This window comes from Anastrepha ludens, chromosome 5, assembly GCF_028408465.1.
Source record: "Anastrepha ludens isolate Willacy chromosome 5, idAnaLude1.1, whole genome shotgun sequence".
In the NCBI taxonomy this organism is placed as follows: Eukaryota; Metazoa; Arthropoda; class Insecta; order Diptera; family Tephritidae; genus Anastrepha; species Anastrepha ludens.
Window position 1 is genome coordinate 118,842,611 of NC_071501.1, and position 22,923 is coordinate 118,865,533.

A 22,923-nucleotide genomic window follows, 5' to 3' on the forward strand; every position below is an offset into this window, starting at 1 on the left:
AAGATTTTCGCACCGGCGTAACTTTTCCAAATGTCAAGCAATGCAGATAAAATTTTGGCAGGAATGTTAATCACAGACTTAGAGCGTCACCTGGCGGTTGTTCCGGGTACTTTTGTCAAAGTGGTATTTTGTGAATTTTTTTGGCTATTACAAAGGCAGTATTTCATTGATATGCCATAAAAAAATAAAAGAAAAAATTTCCATATACTAGCGCCCTTCCTTAATATGCACTTATTATGAATTTGTATGGGCGTAAATAGGTGTAGTCAGCTCACTGGCAATTTTATCTTTAAAAACTGGAAAATTAAAACATTTTCAAAGAAGGAGCACTTGTGAAATTTTGCTACAAATATAGCAACCCACATATTTCTTTAAGTCCACTCTAGCTAGAGATTTTAATAAATACATAATTTTATTATTATTAATAAATATACAATCTAATTTTATTAAAAAAAGCAACAAATTTAACTAGCAAGAGAAATATTATTCCAAATGAATCAAGGTCAAGCTCATTTAGTTTACTACGATTTTAAAAATTTTTTTCTTATATTTCGTCGACGCTTCAAATGTACTTTTTTCGCGGGCATGACTGTTCTCGACTTTAACTTTGCTTTTCATTTAAACCATTTCCTCTCCAAGTTCTTTGATCATTCTATAAAAACCTCAAATTTTTGTCTCAACAATAACTTTAAATCTTCAATGACTGGCCGCTATGGAGTTTTGAGTCCGCGTAAAGATATCTTTAAAAGACTCTACTACACTCCAAAATATAGGATCATGTTTAGAATTTTTCAATCCAACTTTTCCAGTCAAACAGTTTTCTTTAAACCAAACCGCTAACTTTTTAAAATACTTGCCTTGAGAGCTGGCAATTAATTTTTTGTAGTAAAGTGAAAACAAATGACAAGCTTTTCAGCATGCGAATCTTCACCCTAGAATTAGCGTAATTTCCTTATATTCTAGCGAGTCCTTCATTGGGCGCACGTCTCCAAACGATTTGGCCCTAAGTGCAACAAACAACTTGTATATTCAGCATCGGGGAAATATTACATTGCTGTCGATGATATAGATTGGAATTAAGTGCGGAACAGATAAGAAAAATAGACAATGAAAAAATGCTGGGTACGTCTGCCTAGAGTATTTTCTCATAAGACAGAAGAACTAGAGGCACAAAATCGACCATCGATTAAGCCTTGTATTGTGAGTAGCTGGCGGAAAATCGCTGGAACAACGTCAAAAGTTGCATTCATCACCCGCCAACTCCCTAAAGCTTTTAATGAATATGAAGTACCCGGTATTATATTCACCGTCACCGAAAATGAATTCACTTAGCACAAAAAGTTTATATTCTAAAAAAAATATAGATAAATAAAATATTTTAAAATTTAAATATTTTAGATGGTCTGGGATATTTACGCCTTGTAAATTTTGCGGCCCGCTGACTTTGAACAACTTTAAACTTTTGCACTGGCTTGGAACGAAGGTACAAACGGCTTTCTGGCTTACAGTTCACAACAACTACTCTTATGATTTGCGATATTTGAAGTCCTGAAACCCTGATCATTTCATTCAAATTAGAATTTGCTTTTGTTTTATCTAATTTATGGCTGCTTGGACCGTGGCTTTGTGCCGTAGGTACTTTTTGAATTTGCTGCTGTTGATTTTTTGTTTTTGTTATTACAACACTTTTACATAAAAACAGCTTCCTTTGCGCGGAATGCCAGCAGAATGATTGCTTTTTATTTTTAGAATGCAGATGGGAGGTGTATCAGTCAACAAATAACAAATCATTTCCTTTATTGGATTTTTCAACGTTTACCTCCATTTTGTTTATTGTTAAAAAAATAATAATTTTCACAATGCAGACTTCTTTGCATTTTATTTATAGAACATTTTTACAAGTACGCGATAACAAGAAAAAGAAGGCAAAAAGTGAGCCGTATTACAGATAATGGCACATTTTATGTTGCTTGCAGTTTACCAACTACCAAAAAAATTATCAACCTTGCCACTAAAATGCTCGTTAATCGGCAAGCCGAAATAAAATAATTTTACAGAAAACAAACACAGCGGGAAAAATTGCCGAACATCGAGCTAACGAATACAGAGTAGCCCTATTATTTATGTACAAAAATCTTGGGGAATTTAAATTAGGGTATTTTGAGTTATGGGATTCTGTGTTTCGGGATAATTTGCAAGCAGGGGATTTTGTGTGTGCGCATTACATTTCTGTCGATTTCAAGCCTCTCCCATTTTCTTTGCATAACCTCAAACGCTACAATCCAAACAACATACTACCCAGGAACCTTATTGATTACAAAAACTAAGCTTTTCTTAAGGTTTTAAATTTTCGCTTAATTGTACTCTCCACACCCATAGACCTGCGCGGCAACGACTGCAGCCGTTTCGAACACGAGTAATGGCGGCGAGAAAACTTTGACACTTAACGACGACGGAAATCATGAAAATCCTATAAAAACTTTAGCATATCAGAAAGCATTCAAAAATTTTAAAATTTGAACATAAAATGAATTTGCCAACGCAGATGGTTGGTAGCAAGCGATAACGGACGGAACAAAAGTCCCACACACTCGTGCAGTCAAACAGTCAGACGCACAACATACATACAAAGCTAAAGGGTGCAAATGTAGAAAATAGGAAGTAAAATCAATTGAACTTACCAATTATCGAATGCTGTTGTTGGCATAAGTGGAAGTGGAAGTTGAAGTTGAATAAGTTGGCAAATGTGTTTAGGAAGCGAGGATAGCGGGTTAGAGCGGAATTGTTGACGGAAATGGCAGTTCAATGAGTAGAGGATCTGCATTGGGGAAAATATATGGTTTTGCTGCATTTTTGTTTTTGGCGGTTTTTAGTTTGGAAAGTAATTTTGAAAGGCGAAATGCAGAAGTGCCTCTGTTTGTTTATATAAAATTAGATAAGTGCGTTTGTGGGTGCTGGAGTACCGAAGAGCTGTGGTGAAACTTTGTCTTGCCAGTTATGCGAACACACACAAACGGGCATACACACGCATGCATACATGTATATTATAAATCCAAATACACATTCACACATGCATACACACATACCTATGTATAAATACATGGCATGTATTTGTGTGAATTTATTCAATTTTCCTAATTGCATGAAGAGCTTTGGCTATGTGCACTTGAGTATTTGCCTTCTTTATTTGTGGTTGCTGCAACGAATTTTTATTTAAACTTATTCTACTTAAGCGTGTATTTAACTTGCGCATCAAAAGTCAGTGCAGAGAGTTTTATTTTAAATGAATTCACTGCAAACTGCTGATAACGCAACATCAAACTTTATTTAAGCGCACGATCATCAATGGACGTGAACTCTTGTAATGTAGGGTGGCTCGAAATGGTTTATTTATGTACAATAAAGCAAACTACAATATGTAAGTATATCACCTACTAGGGATGCCAGTTCTGGGGTGAGTGACGGATATGATATGAATCCCTCAACTTAAATTGAAGTACAAGTGAATACAATTTAAGCCATCTATCATCGATGAATCGATAAATTTCAGGATAAATTCCACAACTTTAAAAAATCGTGTAAGATGAATAAACTCTAAACACTTTCCCAAAAAATCGTGCAAAAGAAGCCAATCGTACGCCGAATTGTTAAACTAATATAATTAAATAGAAGATACAATCGCTTAATTTTTTTAGTTCTTCTTTTATGCCTTGATAATAATTACTTTTAGATAACATTAGGGAGAACTAAAGAACTACTGTAAAAAACATGTATCTACAAACACTATCGCTATTAGTCAGAGCATGGAGCGAAATTTCGTTTCTTAAGTCCGAAATTGTAAAAATGTATTTCGCTTATTCTTTCGATTAATTACTAGATTTAACATTAAAATGAATAAAATAAAAATAAATAATTGGCGCGTACACTTCTGTTATTAGAAAAATGTTCTTATTAATTTTGCTTTCACCGAGATTCGAACCAAAGACCTCTCTGTGAATTCCGAATGGTAATCACGCACCAACCCATTCGGCTACGGCGTTACTTTAACGAAATCTGTTTGGTTTTTGAAGTGAAACTTCTTGGGCGTCGATGGACGACCGAGAATGGAGAGTAAAATTTCAAGGCCATGCAACGTTTTGGGAATTTCCGATCCGCGAGAGAGAAAAAAGATATAACGTAGAGGAAAAGGAGAGAGAGAGAGATATACCTTATATATATTTAGTGATGGATTAGTATAACTTGTATAAATATGTATATAACTATGTATGTAGGTATGTGTGTATAAGTGAATACTAAGTGTACTAGGGAGTGAGAAAGAAGCACATCCTTAAGCTTAGGGGGATTATTTGGATAGTACTCGTAATATGTAGTATGTTAGTGTTATTGAGAATATGCAAATTTTTATTTATTTATGTACGTATGTATGTATGTATGCATGTATTGTACTTGCGGGTATCATACAGGGTGGGCCATATAGCGTTTGCTTTTTGAACCACTTATTTTTTTGAGAATGGTAACACAAATGCCATGTTAAATCGGACGCTATACGCTTGAACAAAATTGGGAAATATTGAAAACCTATTTCCAAAGTGGTGAGTCTTCTTCTTCTTCCGCGGTTACAATAAATGGTCAATAAAGCGTGACATACTCAACGAGTTTTAGTTTCCAAAAATTGAAGAGGATGACATGGACGACATTTGATTTCAACAGGACGGTGCAACTTGTCACACTGCCAAAGTTACACTCGAACTTTTGGCTACCGTTTTTGAATTCCGATATCAATTGGCCGTCTCGGAACTATGCCCGTTGGACTATTTTTTGTGGGTAGCCGATAAGGACAAATGCTTTGTGAACCATCCAGAGACGATTGATGCTTTAAAACACAAAAAATTGGGTTGATCGAATGGCCTACTGTAAAGCCAGTCGTGGCAGTCATTTGAACAATATTATTTTCATTCATAAATGACAATGTTCAATCTTCAAAATAAAAAAAAGTTTGAAAAAATATTGATTCGTTTTTTTTTATAGCAGATTCAAAAAGCAAATTTTAGATGGCCCACCCTATATGATGGGAAATTGGGAAATTCAATTGAGTGGTGCGATTTCGAAAACTTCCAATAGATAGTGTTTAGTTGTTGATATGTGTTTATGGATGTGTGGATGTGCAAATGTTGTGAATTTATTTAGATATTGTGAAATTTTCATGCGGAAATTCCCAATATTATAGCCCATTAACGAGGTAGAGAGCGGCCCTCATTTATTTCGAAACGACTTTTTTCGGAATGGTGTTGTCAAAAACGAAAAAAAAAATATTCAACCGAATCGTCTGAAATTTTAATATGTTGTTCACAACATCAATGGCTATCGCCCGTACTAAGATCATATTATTATTTCATTTTCTTACCGACCGGTTACTGATCCGACGCAATCTACTGTTCAACAATCAAGCTATCCATTCAGGGAAAATCTCGAAGCTGAAGGTTGTAAAGTGCTTGAACTATGCATGGGAATCTGTGAATAGCCCCATCCCCCAATTTCTTAAGTAAAGTTAAGTTAGATAGACTACTTCGAGGTTTGCACTCACGTTCTTTTATGCCCTCATCTCATCCCAGTACCTCAACCCGACCCAATTCTCTTATTATACTCAGGATAGAGCTTGGTTGGATTGAGCGTATGTGCCTTCCTTCTGACTGTCAATAAGGATTTCGAATGGCGTAGTCCCATAGTTTGGTGCCAACCAACCTCCCTTAGCCTTAGCTCTTCGCTCCTAAGCTCCTACTTGATGGTGTGTTGTCCCAAAGCAAGGAATGGCTCGGATTTTATTAATGGGGAGGCCGCAGCCTCTTTCGCCAATGTACCCGCTACTTCTTTCCCAGTTATAGACCTATGTCCTGGGACTTAAATTAACCGGATGTGTTTGAGCGTTCTTCAAGTTTGTGCGATTCAGTTTCTCGATACTTTCAAGGACCTGTGAGAATGATAGAGCCTTGAGTGCCGCCTTTTCGCTCAAAGTGGTAATTCGCTCTTTCCGGAAGTTTCTGTCCAAATTTATCTCTGCACATAGACTGATTGCTGATGAACGCTTGGTTTTGGGGCCATATATTCCAGCGCCTATGCCTTCTAGTTAAGTTAAGTTAATATACTCGTACGTCTTCCCTAAATGCGTATAAGCGTCCAGAAAAAGTAAAACAATATTATATTTTGGACTTTTGGTTTTTTTCAATTAGTTCGACGTATTATTTTTTTATAAAAAGCGCCGAAAAATTCATTTTATTTTTTAACCAGTAAGTATGAATTTATCCCACTGTTGAGACTACACAAGCCAGCATACCTATATTGCGGTCCCGCTGCTAGGCTTTCCATTAATTGGACAAAATTTGTTATCAGGCTAGCATTATTTTAGTGCTTTGTTTAACTTTTTTGTTTACAAACAACTCTTTCCTTGTTATTTGCTTTCAATTAACTTCCATATTTACCTTAACATAACTTAACTTTTAATTTTTTTGTTCACAAAAGCTGGCCATTTCGACATATTCCTCTCAGTTCTCTCCCACAGCTCATTTCAAATTACTTCATGTTAAGCAGTCACCATTTTTTTTACTAACAACTTTTCCCCCTTTTTCAATTATTTTCTTAATCTTACTTCTCATTTTTTTGTGCTCTCTATGATCTCATCTCAAATTACGTCATGGAAAGTTACTTTTAAATTTTCGCTTTCTATATTCTATCATTAATGGGCCCACCCTAATGTGAATAAATTTTTGCACAAATACGTCTGCATTATTTGAATATATATTCCTAGAAACTTTGTGATACTACAAAGTAAGTACATATGTATACGTACATACGAGTACATATATTGCTACAATTTCTCTTCCATTATTCATATCGCTTTTATTCAAAAAAGTACTAATGGAAGCGCAACTTTTAAATTACTTGCACTTAGGATGAAAAAATAAGGCATATAAAGAATGTATGAAAAGCTCTAGAGCTAAAAAAACTTTTTATACACACTTATAGTTGTTCTAATTATAGGGTTTTTCAATAGGGACCCACCGATACTTGCGTGGAGCTCAATCGGAGAAATTTTAGAGCATCAAATGATCAACCGACTTCGGCACTCGTCAGTGATTTTTCGAGATCAAATATCAAAGCAGAGGAAGATTAAGCAAGGTGTACCGCAGGGTGGTGTCCTTTCTCCCTTGCTTTTTAACTTCTACATCTCGAAGCTCCCCCAACCACCAGCGGGAGTTTCCCTGATCTCATACGCTGACGATTGCACGATAATGGTGTCGGGCAATGACATCGATGGCCTGTGTTCCAAAGTGAACAATTACCTCACCGACCTTTCTCGCTTTTTCACGGCGAGGAATCTCCAACTCTCCCCCACCACGTCCACGGCGACCCTCGTCACCACCTGGACAAAGGAGGTCAAGCTGTCCCTTAAGGTAAAAGTCGACGACACACCAATTCCGACAGTAAATAACCCCAAAATTTTGGGTGTAACCTTTGACAGCTTGCTCTCCTTCTCTGCGCATACAACCGCAATTGCCACTAAAGTCCAAAATCGCAACAAGGTCCTCAAATCGCTGGCCGGCAGCACTTGGGGCAAAGACAAAGAACTGTTGCTTTCGACATTTAAGGCAATTGGCCGGCCGGTACTAAACTATGCTGCGCCTGTCTGGTCGCCTGTCTGGTCGCCTGGAACTAGTGATTCGCAGTGGACAAAGCTACAGACATGTCAAAATACCGCCATTCGGACAGCGACCGGGTGCCTCCTGATGTCACCCATCCAACATCTTCACAACGAGGCACAAATGCTCACAGTAGCGGAGCACAACAAACTGCTCAGCAAGCAGTTCCTGCTGGGATGTTACCGCAGGTTTCACCCCTGCAGACACCTGCTTGAGCTTGAGCCGCCTCCCAGGCACGTCAGGAGACACCTCCTAGACTACGCTGACGAAATCCAGGACAAAACTGACCGAAACCTACTGGACCGGACAGTATTTAGACAGTTAATAAACGACATTCACCGGGAGACCGTTACCACCTTCATGAACTCCCGTCCTGTGAATGCCGTAATCGGAGTCCAACCACCACCTATCGCAGATGAAGAGCTCCAGCTTGCCCGTGAGACTCGTGTAACATTGGCACAATTACGTTCTGGATACTGTAGCAGGTTAAACTCCTACATATCCAGAATCGACCCCGACATACCAAACACATGTCCGGCATGTGAAGGTACCCCGCACGACACTAACCACCTCTTCACATGTCCCCTCAAACCGACTCATCTAACCCCCCTCTCCCTCTGGACCCAACCTGTCGAAACAGCATGTTTCCTGGGCCTACCCTTAGATGAGCTAGACGAAGACGACCGATGATATACTTACACAGACAGGGCTACCTATGCTGTTAAAACAACAACAATCAACCGACTTCACTTCTGGAATGAATTTTGTGTCAACTGCTTTGGTTTAATTTGAACAGAAATACAGCCCAATATAAGCGGGCGCGAAACGGTTAATAACTTCGCTGAAACTCACCTTAAAGCTTCGACAAGGATTTTACTTAATGTGATGTCATAATATTTAACTCACCCACGCACATGCAAATAGAGATAAAAATAGACCTCCAGGGAAAACCTCAACTAGTGAAATAAATTTCTGATTAAAAACTTGTCCGAACCCTTTCATAACTCAGTCCACTAGCTGCTTACATATATTAAAAAGGTGAAGGAACGTGAACTAGCCGTGGTACTCACTTTCATAGAAGCATACAAATTTAGTACCAGTAGATTTTCATGGAAATGAATTTCTTTTGTACCCACTCAGCCAGCAGAGAAAGTGAAAAAATGCATGCATACAATGTCCTTGGCTGCACCGCATACTTATTTCATCAATACCTCGTTGTATTATAGTGAGCTTGGCGCCTTATACACAAGTACCTACACATACTTATATACGCCCACTAACATATGAGTACATGACAACTATTTCCCCTTGCTTTTTCGCTATTCCGCTTTTCTTTCTTCACCTCATCGTTTTGTCCATCAGCAGTGTGCAAAAATGCGCCAGCCCTACATCACAGACGCTCATCAACACCTACTTTTTCTTGCTAGTGTTGGTCCGTGTGGCATGTTGATGACCAAACGGAGCAGAGAAATTAAGTAATTTTGTTGCATACCTCGTGACAGCGCGCCAGTGCAAGTAATTTTCATTTCAATGTATGCGTTGGCACTGGCGCTATGTTGTCACAGTGAAAACGGTACGCCGTCGGCGCCCCAAATGTGCTGCAATGTTACAGACCAGTGCGTGGCATGCAACAGCATTGACCCTTACATCAGTCAGCCAATCAACCAACCGAGCAAACACGCCGTGTGGCATGGCAAGCAGACGTGTGCAAAGATGAACTTGCGGCCAGATGGTGACTGGAAGTGGTAAATGTTCGCCGCGCTGCTTTGTGGTTGTAATAAAGAGATGTTTATGCCTTTGCCAGCTGGCGATTCCCTTTTTCATTAAACTTCAGTGTTTTCATTAATTTCTCTTTGCCATTTTTTTTTACCAGCTCATACTTGGAGCTGCGAAAAAAAAAATGAATGCTAAATGAGTGCTTAAAGTTAACCCCACTTTCAAGTGAACGGCAGTAAATCAAAGAAATATTAAATCATCTTCCCACGCCCGTATGCACAGCCGACCAGTGTTTCAGATTTTTTCCTGCAGCCACCAGCAACCTGTCAATTAACGGCTGCCAAGTAATGTTCAAAAATTCCGTAAATGTAAATTAAATTCCTTCTTAATCAACTTTGCTGTCAATCCGGTGTGACGCGGCAGATCCAACAACGGATGGCATTCCATTATGCTCAAGAGCACTCGAAATCGTTCACGAGAAGCGTGGCTTCGTTTTAAGAGAAATTACGTAATACATTTTGGATGTTGTAAGTGGAAGGCGTATGCCTTTAAATTGGATACCCTCGATTGTGCTAAATTCCATTTACAGTACGAATATGACGAGTAAGGTAATTATAAAAACAGTTATTTAAAAATGGAGGTTCTGAATGAAAATGGCGAATCGTGAAAGTGTAGTCTTAGTGTTATGTTAGAAAAAAAGAACAAAATATAATAAAAAGGACACATTTTTGTTTTAACGGTTTACTTATAAAACTACTATTTTCATTGCACTAGTTTAAATGACATTTTGAGAATTGAATTTACTATAGACATAGGTAAAATGTATTTAACCTCCAGACTTTTCTGGCCAAATTTTTCCGACTTTGGTCGTGAATTTAAATATTTCCATTATAGCTAACGACTTGAACTTGCAGGTAACTTCCTAATATGTAATTTCCTATCGATTAGTGAATATAACCATTTAAAAAGGATCCACGAACAGAACGAAAAGCGCCCAGTCCCGGGTGCCGAATGGAAGATTTTAAAAAAGGTATCCAACGGCTAAAAAAAGTGAATACATTTTACAGCGCTACCATAAGATATATACTATAATGTCAAATTAAAAAGAAGAAACAAAAAAAAAAAGTTATCCATTTGAAAAATATTTTCTTTCAAATTAGACAATATAATTAGTCCCTTACAAGAGAACCGTACTGAGAGAGTTTTATGATGAAAACAGTGAACGACGTAAACGCTGTCCCCTGTCAGCTACTCCGATCAAACTAATGGGAACCCCATGTAAATGAAAAATTACTTCCTTCCGTATCGTAGTATCATAGATTTTATCTCAGGATTTTTAAAAATTCCCGTATAACCCTGTCAGCTGATTGCTCTCTCACCACACAGTGTTGCCAAGCAGTAAATTTCGAAATTATTTACAAAATAAACTTAGAAATATTATAACTTTTATTAAAAAAAGTTAAAAACAATGTTGAATAATTTTAGTTATAGATAAATGAACGGTTTGCATTTGTTGGACCTTGGTTGACTTTTGGTTTATTAAACAAAGAAAAATTGTAACTGATAACGCGGATGTGTGAAAAAGTGTGTAAGCACAAATATCAATGGCAACATTGTGTAGATACAGCCAAACACATACACACACACAAACCGATGTATTATGTAAATATGTAACTAAAAGAACGCAGTTGATCTGTACGGGATGAGTTTTGCTCAATTTTGTGCTCATTACGGGCTGCGGTAAGGGACTGCGTACGTCGTTCACTGTTTTCAGCATTAGAAGCACATTAGAATGCTCCAAGAATGATAGAATACACGATGGTGCCTTCCGAATTCGCCGCGTCGTACGAGTCCATCGATAAACAAACAAAAGGAGGGGGATTTCTTGTTTGTACAGCAGAAGAGTAGGCAAAAGCAGTGGAAACAACCAAACACGAGAAATTATACGCACCCACAGACACTCGCTTGCCACGGCGTCCTCTGCATAAAAACGCAAACTAACTGCATTTGGATTTTTTATATTAATTTGTGCACTTCATTCTCATTAGTTTGATTAGTTTAAATCTCACAAATCACAATATTATATTACTTGTAATTTCTTATTCTTCTGTTTGTTTTGTTCGTTTGTTTTGTATTGCGAGCTGAGCTGATGTCCGACCTGTCAAAAGCGTGAAAAATAAAGTAACTGTTTTTTAATGGCGCCACCTTAGATACTCGCCTTGACTATATCACCTTTAATGAATTCGCCTTGGACAAAATACACATAATTGCTTTGCCCAAAATCTGGCAACACAGAAAATGTCATAGAATTTAAATTGTACGTACGCTTTTAAAAAGGAGAAAACGTTAGCTTAGAAGAAAATTTCATTTAATAATATTTAACAAAGTCGGTGTTTTAAAGACGTTCCGTAATCATTTTGTAATGTCGTCGGAGTGGTGTACATGTTTTGATGACACAACATCCGAGCAAAACCCATGTAATTGCATTGAAAAACCACAGGAATGCGTTTGCGTAGAACCCCCTAAGGCGTCGGCTGCGGCGGCGGCGGCGGATGCAGCTGAAGAAAGCATCCGTTTCGAAATAGATGAGGAAAGTTATGGTCGCGTCTTTGGCGTTTCCGGTCCCGGTAAACTTTGCATTTGCTGAACAATTATTTATATACTGCAGTACTTTTCATTTATTTATAACTTCCGTAATAATTAGTTGTTACCGCTGAGAATATGGCTGGCTCTGCCATGTACGAATTGGTGCGTGTCGGTTACTTTGAACTTGTGGGCGAAATCATTCGACTTGAAGGAGATATGGCCACAATTCAAGTGTATGAAGAAACTTCTGGTGTCACTGTTGGTGACCCTGTATTGAAGACGGGCAAGCCCCTTTCGGTGGAATTGGGTCCAGGTATAATGGGGAGTATCTTCGATGGAATACAACGTCCGCTACGTAGCATAAACGAACTCACAAACTCCATTTATATACCGAAAGGCATAAATGTTAAGAGTTTATCGCGTGACATAGGCTGGCAGTTCGAGCCAGGAAAGATTTCCGAGGGATCGCATGTTACTGGTGGTGATATTCTTGGAGTCGTACAAGAAAACACCCTGGTGAAACATAAGATACTTTTGAATCCACGTGAAAAAGGTACTGTGCTATTTATAGCACCCCCTGGTCAATACACTGTGGAAGATATTGTACTAGAAACGGAATTCGATGATATTGTAACCGAGCACACCATGTTACAAGTATGGCCCGTGCGTCAACCTCGTCCTGTTGTTGAAAAGCTGCCAGCCAATCATCCATTGTTAACCGGACAACGTGTATTGGACTCGCTGTTCCCATGCGTCTTGGGTGGCACCACTGCCATACCGGGGGCGTTTGGATGTGGCAAAACCGTTATTTCGCAGGTGAGAGTTTCACCAAAAATTTTACTTGAATTGCTTGCGGTTTGAATTCATTCCTTGAGTCCTGTTTTTCTTGCTATTTTAACTAAACCTACAGTTAAATTAAGTTCAAACACTAAATGTTGCAACGTTCAACTCTGTTTAAAAATTCACCTCAGTTAAGCTAGTACTGAAAATCGGGCCCTTAAAAATGTTTTACTTTAATAAATAAAAAAAAGTAAATAAAATAAAAATAAAACAATTAAATAAAAAAACAAAATTCAAACAAAAAAAAAACATTAAAATTAAAAAAAAAATTAATATAATAAAATTAAAATAAATATTTTAATTTTTTTTCAAGTTTTTTTTTAAATTAAAAAAAAAATTGATTTCTATTAATTTCTTTTTTTCTATTTCTATTTAAAAAATTGTTTTTTTTAATTTTTGCTTTTATTTTTTTTTTTTTTTTTAATTTTCACTCAGTCATATTGCTAGCTTTTTTGAAAACTTGCATTTTCATGTCCTTCTAGGCATTATCCAAATACTCCAACTCTGACGTCATTGTTTATGTTGGTTGTGGCGAGCGTGGCAACGAGATGTCTGAAGTATTGCGCGATTTCCCCGAATTGTCTGTTGAAATTGACGGTGTCACCGAGTCCATCATGAAGCGTACCACTCTGGTGGCCAACACCTCCAACATGCCTGTCGCTGCTCGTGAAGCCTCCATTTACACCGGTATCACACTATCCGAATACTTCCGTGATATGGGTTACAACGTATCTATGATGGCTGATTCCACCTCCCGTTGGGCCGAAGCTCTTCGTGAAATTTCTGGTCGTTTGGCTGAAATGCCTGCCGATTCTGGTTACCCCGCCTACTTGGGTGCTCGTCTCGCCTCCTTCTACGAACGTGCTGGTCGTGTCAAAGCTTTGGGTAACCCCGAACGTGAGGGCTCCGTTTCTATTGTCGGTGCTGTATCGCCACCCGGTGGTGATTTCTCCGATCCGGTTACCTCTGCCACGCTGAGTATTGTACAGGTGTTCTGGGGCTTGGACAAGAAGTTGGCACAACGCAAGCACTTTCCGTCAGTGAATTGGTTAATCTCATACTCGAAATATATGCGTGCGCTAGACGAATATTACGAGGAAAATTTTCCTGAGTTTGTTGCTTTACGCGTAAAGGTAAAGGAGATATTGCAGGAGGAGGAGGATTTGTCGGAAATCGTCCAGCTGGTAGGCAAAGCATCACTGGCCGAAACGGACAAAGTGACACTGGAGGTGGCAAAGCTAATTAAAGACGATTTCCTGCAACAGAATTCATATTCAGAATATGACCGTTTTTGCCCTTTCTACAAGACGGTGGGCATGCTGCACAATATAATCACTTTCTACGACCAGTCGCGCAATGCAATCGAAATAACAGCATCGGATGAGAATCGGGTTACATGGACCGAAATACGTCAGGAAATGGGAAATATACTGTACGAGCTGTCGTCAATGAAATTTAAGGTAATTGCGATTTACCTTTCGTTGAATATCAAAGTAAAGAATTTTATTAATTGGTTAGGACGCACACAAAGATGGTGAACGCAGAATTAGGCGTGAATATAAAAAATTGAACGATGAAATAAATTTGGCATTTAACCGGCTATTGGAATGAATTGATTCAGTAGACCTCGTTAAATTTACTGCATTACATGTTTTAATTTTTATCAATTATTTATTGTTCCATCTACTAATTTCAAATAGCGTTTGATTATAAATTTATTTGCAATCAAAATACACGCAAAACCTTCTGACGGCGTTTAATAAATCAAAACTAATTTTTCTAAATATTTAATTACAATAACATAAATGAAAAAAAAAAAACTGTTACTGTTGTGGCGCTCACAATAAAAGCAGTGCGACATATTACAAAGTTTGACTTTATTTTTTTGCTCTCAAAGTTTCATCAAAATTTCAAACTTTTTAGTCAGAATTTTTAGAAATAAATTTACACTTCAGCTGAAAGCCTCCGTTGCTAGCGCTGCATTATATTTTTGTTTATTTAACAATTTTAATGTTATTAAAGCTTTTAAAATTAAAAAAAAATTAAATAAAAAATTGTACTTACGAAAAAAAGCCGATTTGAGGTTCACCAATTGAGGTAATATGTTTAGTATTTGACTACTACGGGATCGTTAGAAATTTTCTCTTGCGACAAGGCTGTTAATCCAACAACAACTAAAATAATATGTGTTTTTTTGAGGATTACACTTGCGTGCGCAACTGCGTCAATTGGCTAAAATCGATATTTGTTGATTTGTATCGAAAGAGATACGTTTATACTTGTTTTATTGCTTTATTAGTGTATGCATTAATAAAATTTTAGAAATTTATTGAGAAAACAACGTAACCCTAACCTAACCATGAGATCCTCGTACTTTTATGACAGATTCACCATCATCTTTGATGAAATTTCATTTTCTTTTTCTCTCAAAGAGAAAAATATCAAAAAAGTACATGAACGCAAAACCAATTACATTTTTGGCAAAAAAATTCACAAAAAAAAATACCAGTCTAACGGTTAGACGCGATAGAAGTGAAACCTTCCGTAAAACAAACTGAGAGAGAATAAGACGAAAGCAGCATTAGGAGCGGGATAATTATAGGTTCATTATAATATTGCTATAAAGTTCATATTTTATTTTCTTCATTTTATTATTATTCATCCTCAATGTTTTCAATTTCAACAAATGATACGAGTGGCTTATGATAGCTAAAATATGATACAAATGCTTTGGTTTCGATGTTGTCAACATGTCTTTGAAATACCGCGTCAATGGTTGTTTTTGATCGTGTTGTCGATTCAGTGCGATTGTTACACATTTTTAAATTGAATGTTGTATTGAGAACGTCAATTAAAGGAACCGCTGTGTCCAATGCAAAATTTACGTTAAAATCGCCACTTAAAATCATTGGAACTTTATTGTAGTCTTTTCTAAGTATCCGCGATACTTCTGGTGTATACTTTATTAAATTTTCGTGAATGAATTCCGTGATGCTATTTATTGATTTTTTTTCTGTCGATATTCACGACACTTTTCTGCATTATTTTTCGGCATAATTGCGGTAAATATTTAAAAATGAAAATATTTACGAATATAAAAATACACACGCGGTTGCTATTATGAGCGTCCCCAGCAAAACCTGCGTGACCGAAACTCTAACACAATTACATTTTTTTGAATGTTACAAACACATATGCACGCAGGTTTTGCTGGGGCGTGACCGAAACTCTAACACAATTACACATATGCACTCGTATTTGTTTGAAAATCGACTTTTCTTTTGGTTCTCCGTCACCTTTGGAAAATGTGTAAACAGTAAGCAAACTATATTCATATATTTTTCCTCATTTTTGCATCAGTAAAATTAAACAAACGCCGTAGCCGAATGGCTTGGTGCGTGACTACTATTCAGAATTCACAGAGAGAACGTCAGTTCGAATCTCGGTGAAAACACCAAAATTAAGGAAAACTATTTTTCTAATAGCGCTCACCCCTCAGCAGGCAATGGCAAAACACCGAGTGTATTTCTGCCATGAAAAAAAGCTCCTCATAAACATTTCATAAAATAAAATAAAATAACTGTATAAAAAAAATTTTTTTCTTGTGATTCGAACCAAGGATTTTGGATCGGAAGCTCACATTGCTAGCCGCTCGGCTATCGCGCCATGCTGTCGGCGCTGGCCTAAAAGTTATTTAGTTCGTCGCTACGTGTATATGTAATATTCGTAGCCAAGAGTGTCGCTTTTTTCGTTTCACTTTTTCTCAAATCACTCCCAACGATTCTAAAAAAGTTTTCACTTCAAAAAGAAGTGCGTGTAGCGTAGTACACAAAACAGAAGTGAAACTTTCAAGGCAGACAAAGAAAGAGGAAGAGACCCGAGAGAGAGAGAGAGAGAAAGAATATTTATCTAAATAAATTCACAACATTTGCAGAGAATACAAATAGACAAAATTTACACAAAGCGGAGTAGGGTCGACGGGTGTAGGTAAATGCCGGACACAACCCGTGGCAACAAGTGCCCCGAGCGTTTATCACCCGCACAAACATAGCGATTCCAGAACCGCAGCAACGGCACAAATTATCGCAAGGCAATACCAATAAATCCGACGCCGGAATGGATAGCACTTTTTAGTACGCACAAGCACTAGCCAAGGAAACGGAAATAAGCGCCAAAAAGTAGGCACCAAAACAAAACGCCACAAAATTGAGACCATAAAACGCCCCAAACAGTAGGCACCAAAAATATATTTCCTACAAATTAGCAACCACAAAGAAAAACTCAAGAAAAATAGCCTAAAGTGTATCTAAGATATATATAAGGTATAGCTCTCTCTCTCCTTTTCCTCTCCGTTACATCTGTTTTCTCTCGCGGAACGAAAATGTCCAAAACGTTGCATGGCCTTGAAATTTTACTCTCCATTCTTGCTCATCCATTAACCCCTAAGAAGTTTCACTTCAAAAATTCTTCCAACACCGGAGTTTGTTATTGCCACTGGACCGTTTCTCCCTACAATCGGTTGTTCTACGCAGCATTCGATCGAAAAATCGAAATGTTTGAAAAAAAAAAATCCTTCGATCAGGCACGAGTTTTTTATGTTTTTCAAAAGAAAAATACATTTTATTGAAATCTAACAAGCGATTTTTAAGTTACAGTGATCACTAGTTCAAAAAACATAGTTTTTTATTTAAAATTGCTTGCAGCTGCTGCTAGCTACTTGCTCTCGAACGTTCTAGAGCGCCCTTTGTTAATTGTTGAATAACTCGAAAGGTATTTGTCGGATTCACTTCAAATTTTCACAAAATATTTTTAAGATATTATAAAAATAAATAAAAAATATTTGTGGTGTGCCGACTCCGAACGGCAGAGGTTTGCCATTGCCTGCCGAGGGGCGACCGCTATTAGAAAAATGTTTTTATTAATTTGCCTTTCACCGAGATTCGAACTAACGACCTCTCTGTGAATTCCGAATGGTAATCACGCACCAACCCATTCGGCTACGGCGTTATACTTTATGAAAATGCAAAAATCAAATTTTTGGCAAATTCTGACTATCACCCCTTAAGTATACTTAGGTTGCGGAGGCATGCGGAGCAATTTCTGCTTGCACTTTACTGTATCAAAATTGAGTGAGCTATAAAATTGCCTACTTGAAAATGTTCAAAAATGTTGAGTAAAAAGTTTGAAGTTTTGAAGAAAATTTACCGAATTTAAACAAATTTTATACAAAATTCGAAACTAGGCTTTATATGCTTCTTGTTGTAGTATGGACTATATTTTTACAAAAAAAGAAAATTTAAATTACAAAATAAATAATAATGAGGTGTTCACTTTCTTATGGCGCTGACTGTATATGTATATACATATGTAGTTAGTTTCCGGTTGAAATGAAGCCAAACTCTGCCAGCGGAAAGCGTGATTGGAATACAGTAAGAATAATAATATCAACACCCAATGAGTTTGAAAATAAACCCTTTTTGTTTGCTTTTACCGCAGCGCAGTTAAATGCTTTGAGCGCTGACATGAATTTACAATTTTTGCATAGAATTGACAAAAAATAATAATGAAGAATAACTACGAATGTCCAAAGCGCCTTTTGAGTGCTTTAGTGTGCAGGCCATTTAATAGCCACCCAGACACTTATCCACATAATTTGCAATTCAGCGCTTTTGCTGCTTTCTAGAATAGCCAAAGAGCGCTCTCTCTTTTACTGCCCACCAAATGATCTCGACTAGCTTAGACTTTACACTGTTATCCACTTGTTATCCCATGGCTAACAAATACATCCTTCAGTTGTAGCTGATAGTTTTTTCCGCTGGCTCTGCCTTTCAGCACCTCGTCAACCCACTTTACGGTTTTATTCACACGACCGTCACCAGAAGTGAAGCCTTGGCAGGTTTATTACGCTATCAAAATCAAGCGCGCAACTGGCCACATACTGCGCTTTTCATCACATGTGCAGATTTTCATGTTGAAATGAAATTTTCTTTGTTGACGCGCGCATTTTATTTTTATTGTGGCCATTTTATGTGGACGGTCAACCAACAACAATAATGACGCATATACCTATGTATGTGTGTATATAAACATATATATGTACATACATACATTGTTGGCGACGTGTCATGTTTAGCAAAGTGGAACGCCACAAGCACTCACTTCACCTGCTGCGTCGCATTTGTGGCAGGAGACCGAAATTTATTGTTGGCTCACAATGTGGCGAGTTTATATGTTTTTAATATTTTAGCACTTTCGAGTCATAAATTGTGAAGTTTCCGCTACTTGCGATTTTGTTTTTGTTTTTTACTTGTAATATGCAACAACACGCGTAAGCATAGCTTTCCGCGCGCAGTTAACTTCCACTTTTTACAAGGTTTGATGCATAACGAATGATATTGAAGTTTTACAACTTTTGAGGAAATGCGAAACAGATTTGTTACACAGAGAGTTGCTGTTCCCATAAGTAACAAACTAAAAGTGATGAACTTCTAGAAAAAATTTAAAGTTCTAATTCAAAAAATATTTAACGAAGGAATGTGGCATGTAAACATGCAAGAAAATATAAAAATGAAATATACAGCCATGGTCATATAAATATCACATTTAGACTTTGGATGGCTCGCATAGCATTTGTCCTTAACGGCTTCCACAAAAAATAGTCCAACGGGCTTAAATCACAGCTCCGAGACGGCCAATTGATATCGGAATTCAAAAACGGTAGCCAAAAGTTCGAGTGTAACTTTGGCAGTGTGACAAGTTGCACCGCCCAGTTGAAACCAAATGTCGTCCATGTCATCCTCTTCAATTTTCGGAAACAAAAACTCGTTGAGCAGTCACGGTAACGCTCGCCATTTACTGTAACCGCGGAAGAAGATGGAGACTCACCACTTTGGAAATAGGATTTGAATATTTCCCAATTTTGTTCAAGCGTATAGCGTCCCATTTCATAAAAGTCAAGCCTTTAAGTAAATTATGAACACATTTGACATGTCAGTTGTGTTACCATTCTCAAAAAAGTAGGTGGTTCAAAAAGCAAACGCTATATGGCCCACCCTGTATATCCATCGTTTTTGATTACTTCTTCAAGCCGTCACTTCATGCTTTCTACAAGCTTGTGGCATCTTTCCTTTGGAATCGAGTACGAAGCCTCCTCAACTGCGGCCCACAAATCATCAAAATTTTAAAAATTTTTGTTAGCGATTTTGACCTTAACGTCATTCCACAAATTTTCTATGCGATTGAGATCAGGGCTTTGCGCCGGCTAATCCAACACATTATTTTTTTCTCTTCTGAGACATCACTGCAAGTATGCTTTGGATCATTGTACTGCATAAATTCCAATTTAATGGCATAAACTCAAACACAAACGGCTCCATTTTATTCTGGAGCATATCCGGATACTGAAATCTATTCATTTTGGCAATCACGTGAATAATCGGCCCAACACCATGCCAGGAAAAAGCTCCCCAAACCATCATGCTTCCGCCGCCGTGTTTAATCGTTTTTTTGTGACCCTAGGACTTAGCGCTTGATTTTTTGGACGACGTACAATACTTTTCCCATCTGGCCCCATCCTATTTATTTTGGTTTCGTCGGTCCAAAGTACGTTTTTCCACACCTGAATAGATTTGTCTTTGTGGGCTTTTGCAAAAGGCAAGTCGGTGTTTGATATGTCTTTTTGAGAGGAGTGGTTTTTTTCGCTTATGCGGCCAAACAACTGGGCTTCGTTAAGTCGCCTTCCTACAAGCTTTCTGGACACCTGTAGACCAGATTCTTGGTTTATTTCAAGCATTATTTGCCGTGCCGACTTAAAAGGATCTGCTTTGCTGTTGCGTTTTATCGCTCTATCCACATTATCAACAGTTTTTCTATGCTTTGGTTTTCTTTCCGTTTGTTGCTTAGATCGGATGAATCTTTCTTAACTAAATTAAGAGCATTACAAACCATTTTCCGAGAGCACATCATCATTTTAGCTATTGCCGTTTTGAATCATACGGAATATAAGAGCTCTTTTCTCCGGCGTGCAATGTTTTCCACGTCCCATTTTTAGTTTAATTAGTAAAGTTTTACTCTCCGCTGCACAAGTTAAAATGTGCTATTTTTGTGTCCACTTCAAAACAGCATTAAGCATAAATAAAATATGTAGAACGCAAAAAATTCCATCGAAAAAAAAAAACGGTGAATTCCTCGCATAAATGCATGCTTAATAACGGTAATAAACGTAAAGAAACCAATTTATTTGATCAAAGCAGAGTTCGTACTAAAAACTTCACTTAGCATATAAGGTTCACATTTGTGCTACTTATCAGTCTATGGCTGTCGATAATGGATATGAACTGCATCTACATCTATACTAATATTATAAAGAGGAAAACTTTGTTTGTTTGTTTGTTTGTAACGAATAGGCTCAAAAACTACTGGACCGATTTTAAAAATTCTTTCACCATTCGAAAACTACATTATCCAAGAGTAACATAGATTACATTTTATTTTGGAAAAAAATAGGGTTCCGTAAGATATTTGGATTTTTCGGACACAAACTGAAAAAAATCTTATATATAAAATAAAGTCAACTTTTTGTGTGTGTTCGCTAACCGGCCGTGTCTGCACCGAATTAAACCAAACTTACACACATTGTTAAGGAGGTATTGAAGATGGTTTCCGTATAGTTTGGATACCTATTGGTGGATAGGGCTCGAGATATAGGTCAAAACGTGGACCCGGGTAACCTTCGGATGTGTATGTGTAATATGGGTATCAAATGGAAGCTGTTGGTGAATGCTTTAGTTCAGAGTATTTTTCATGCCGCTCCGTGACTAGGGTCTCGAGATAGAGACCAAAACGTGGACCCTAGAATGTGTTTGTACAATATGGATATCAAATTGAAGCTGTTGGTGAATGCTTTAGTACAGAGTATTTTTCATGCCGCTCCGTGACTGGGGTCTCGAGATATAGGTCAAAACGTGGACCCGGGTAACCTTTGGTTGTGTATGTACAATATGGGTATCAAATGAAAGCTGTTGATAAGTGCTTTAATACGGGGTAATTTTCATACCTATTGATGACTAGGGCCTCGAAATATATGCCTAAACGTGGACCCGCCGTGTCTTTGCACCGAATTAAACCAAACTTATGCACGTTATTAAGTAAGTATTGAAAATGGGTTTCGTAAAGTTTGGTTGTAATTCGGAGCAGTGGCAACGGGTACAGCGTTCTTTTGAGCCAGCCATAATGTCGCTTACTTTTTTAACGCTTGGGGCTGAACTGAACTGTCAAATTGACAGTGTGAGTTACAATGTGTCAATATTTCTTTCTGATTTGGATGCCATAAGGAAAAAACGTAAGTGCAACATGTAAAAATTGTTTGTGAATTTTTTTGGAGTGGATTTTGGAACAGTGAATAATTTCTTACGAAATTTGAAAATTTAATGTGAAATCCGAATGAAATTATGTGTTCGTGGAAAAAACAATTTTTTTCGTTTTTTTTTTTTGAAAAATATAAATGGATAATGGTTAAAAAAGCTCCAATGCTTAATAAAACATATAAATTGAAACGAAAAATTCATGGATGATCAGGAAAAGAGACGATTGTTTATTCATATGCGTTGATTTGAAATTTAAAAACAATCTTCTTTTTTCCTGATTTTCAATTTAAATTTTATATTTACTCAAAAACAAATAGAAAAACAAAAAATATTGTTTATGCCAAAGCGCTTGAATAAAGAATAAAGAAATAAATAATATGAAAACCATATATTTTCTGTTCTAAACCATATCTATTCTATTTTAGTGTGCCCAGCGAAGGGGGCCGGGTTTGCTAGTACATACTACAGTTAGTAACATAAATAAGTATATAGGAGCCTGATTTATGGAATTGTTTGACGCTAACGCTTTCCTTAATATGTAATCAAAATATTTTACAAATGGTAATTGTGTACTGGGATCAGCTTTCATATGCGCCTTAATTTAGCTGTAAATTTTAGGTACCGTTATCCACGCTTTGCTCTGCCTTTGATGCCAGCGAAATTTATGTCAAAAAAGTTAGTATACAGCAAACGATTGTTCAGTTAGCATAACATTTATTTTT

At 37.3% G+C, this 22,923-nt stretch overlaps 1 protein-coding gene across 1 annotated transcript; it reads left to right on the forward strand.

The window, feature by feature from the left end:
- Nucleotides 1–11,754: 11,754 nt before the first annotated feature.
- LOC128864283 (V-type proton ATPase catalytic subunit A-like) lies at nt 11,755–14,593 on the forward strand. The gene is made up of 4 exons (XM_054103878.1): nt 11,755–12,037; nt 12,115–12,812; nt 13,319–14,296; nt 14,355–14,593. The coding sequence occupies exons 1-4, from the start codon at nt 11,833–11,835 to the stop codon at nt 14,445–14,447; spliced, it is 1,974 nt and encodes a 657-aa protein (XP_053959853.1). The 5' UTR covers nt 11,755–11,832; the 3' UTR covers nt 14,448–14,593.
- The last annotated feature ends 8,330 nt before the right edge of the window (nt 14,594–22,923 follow it).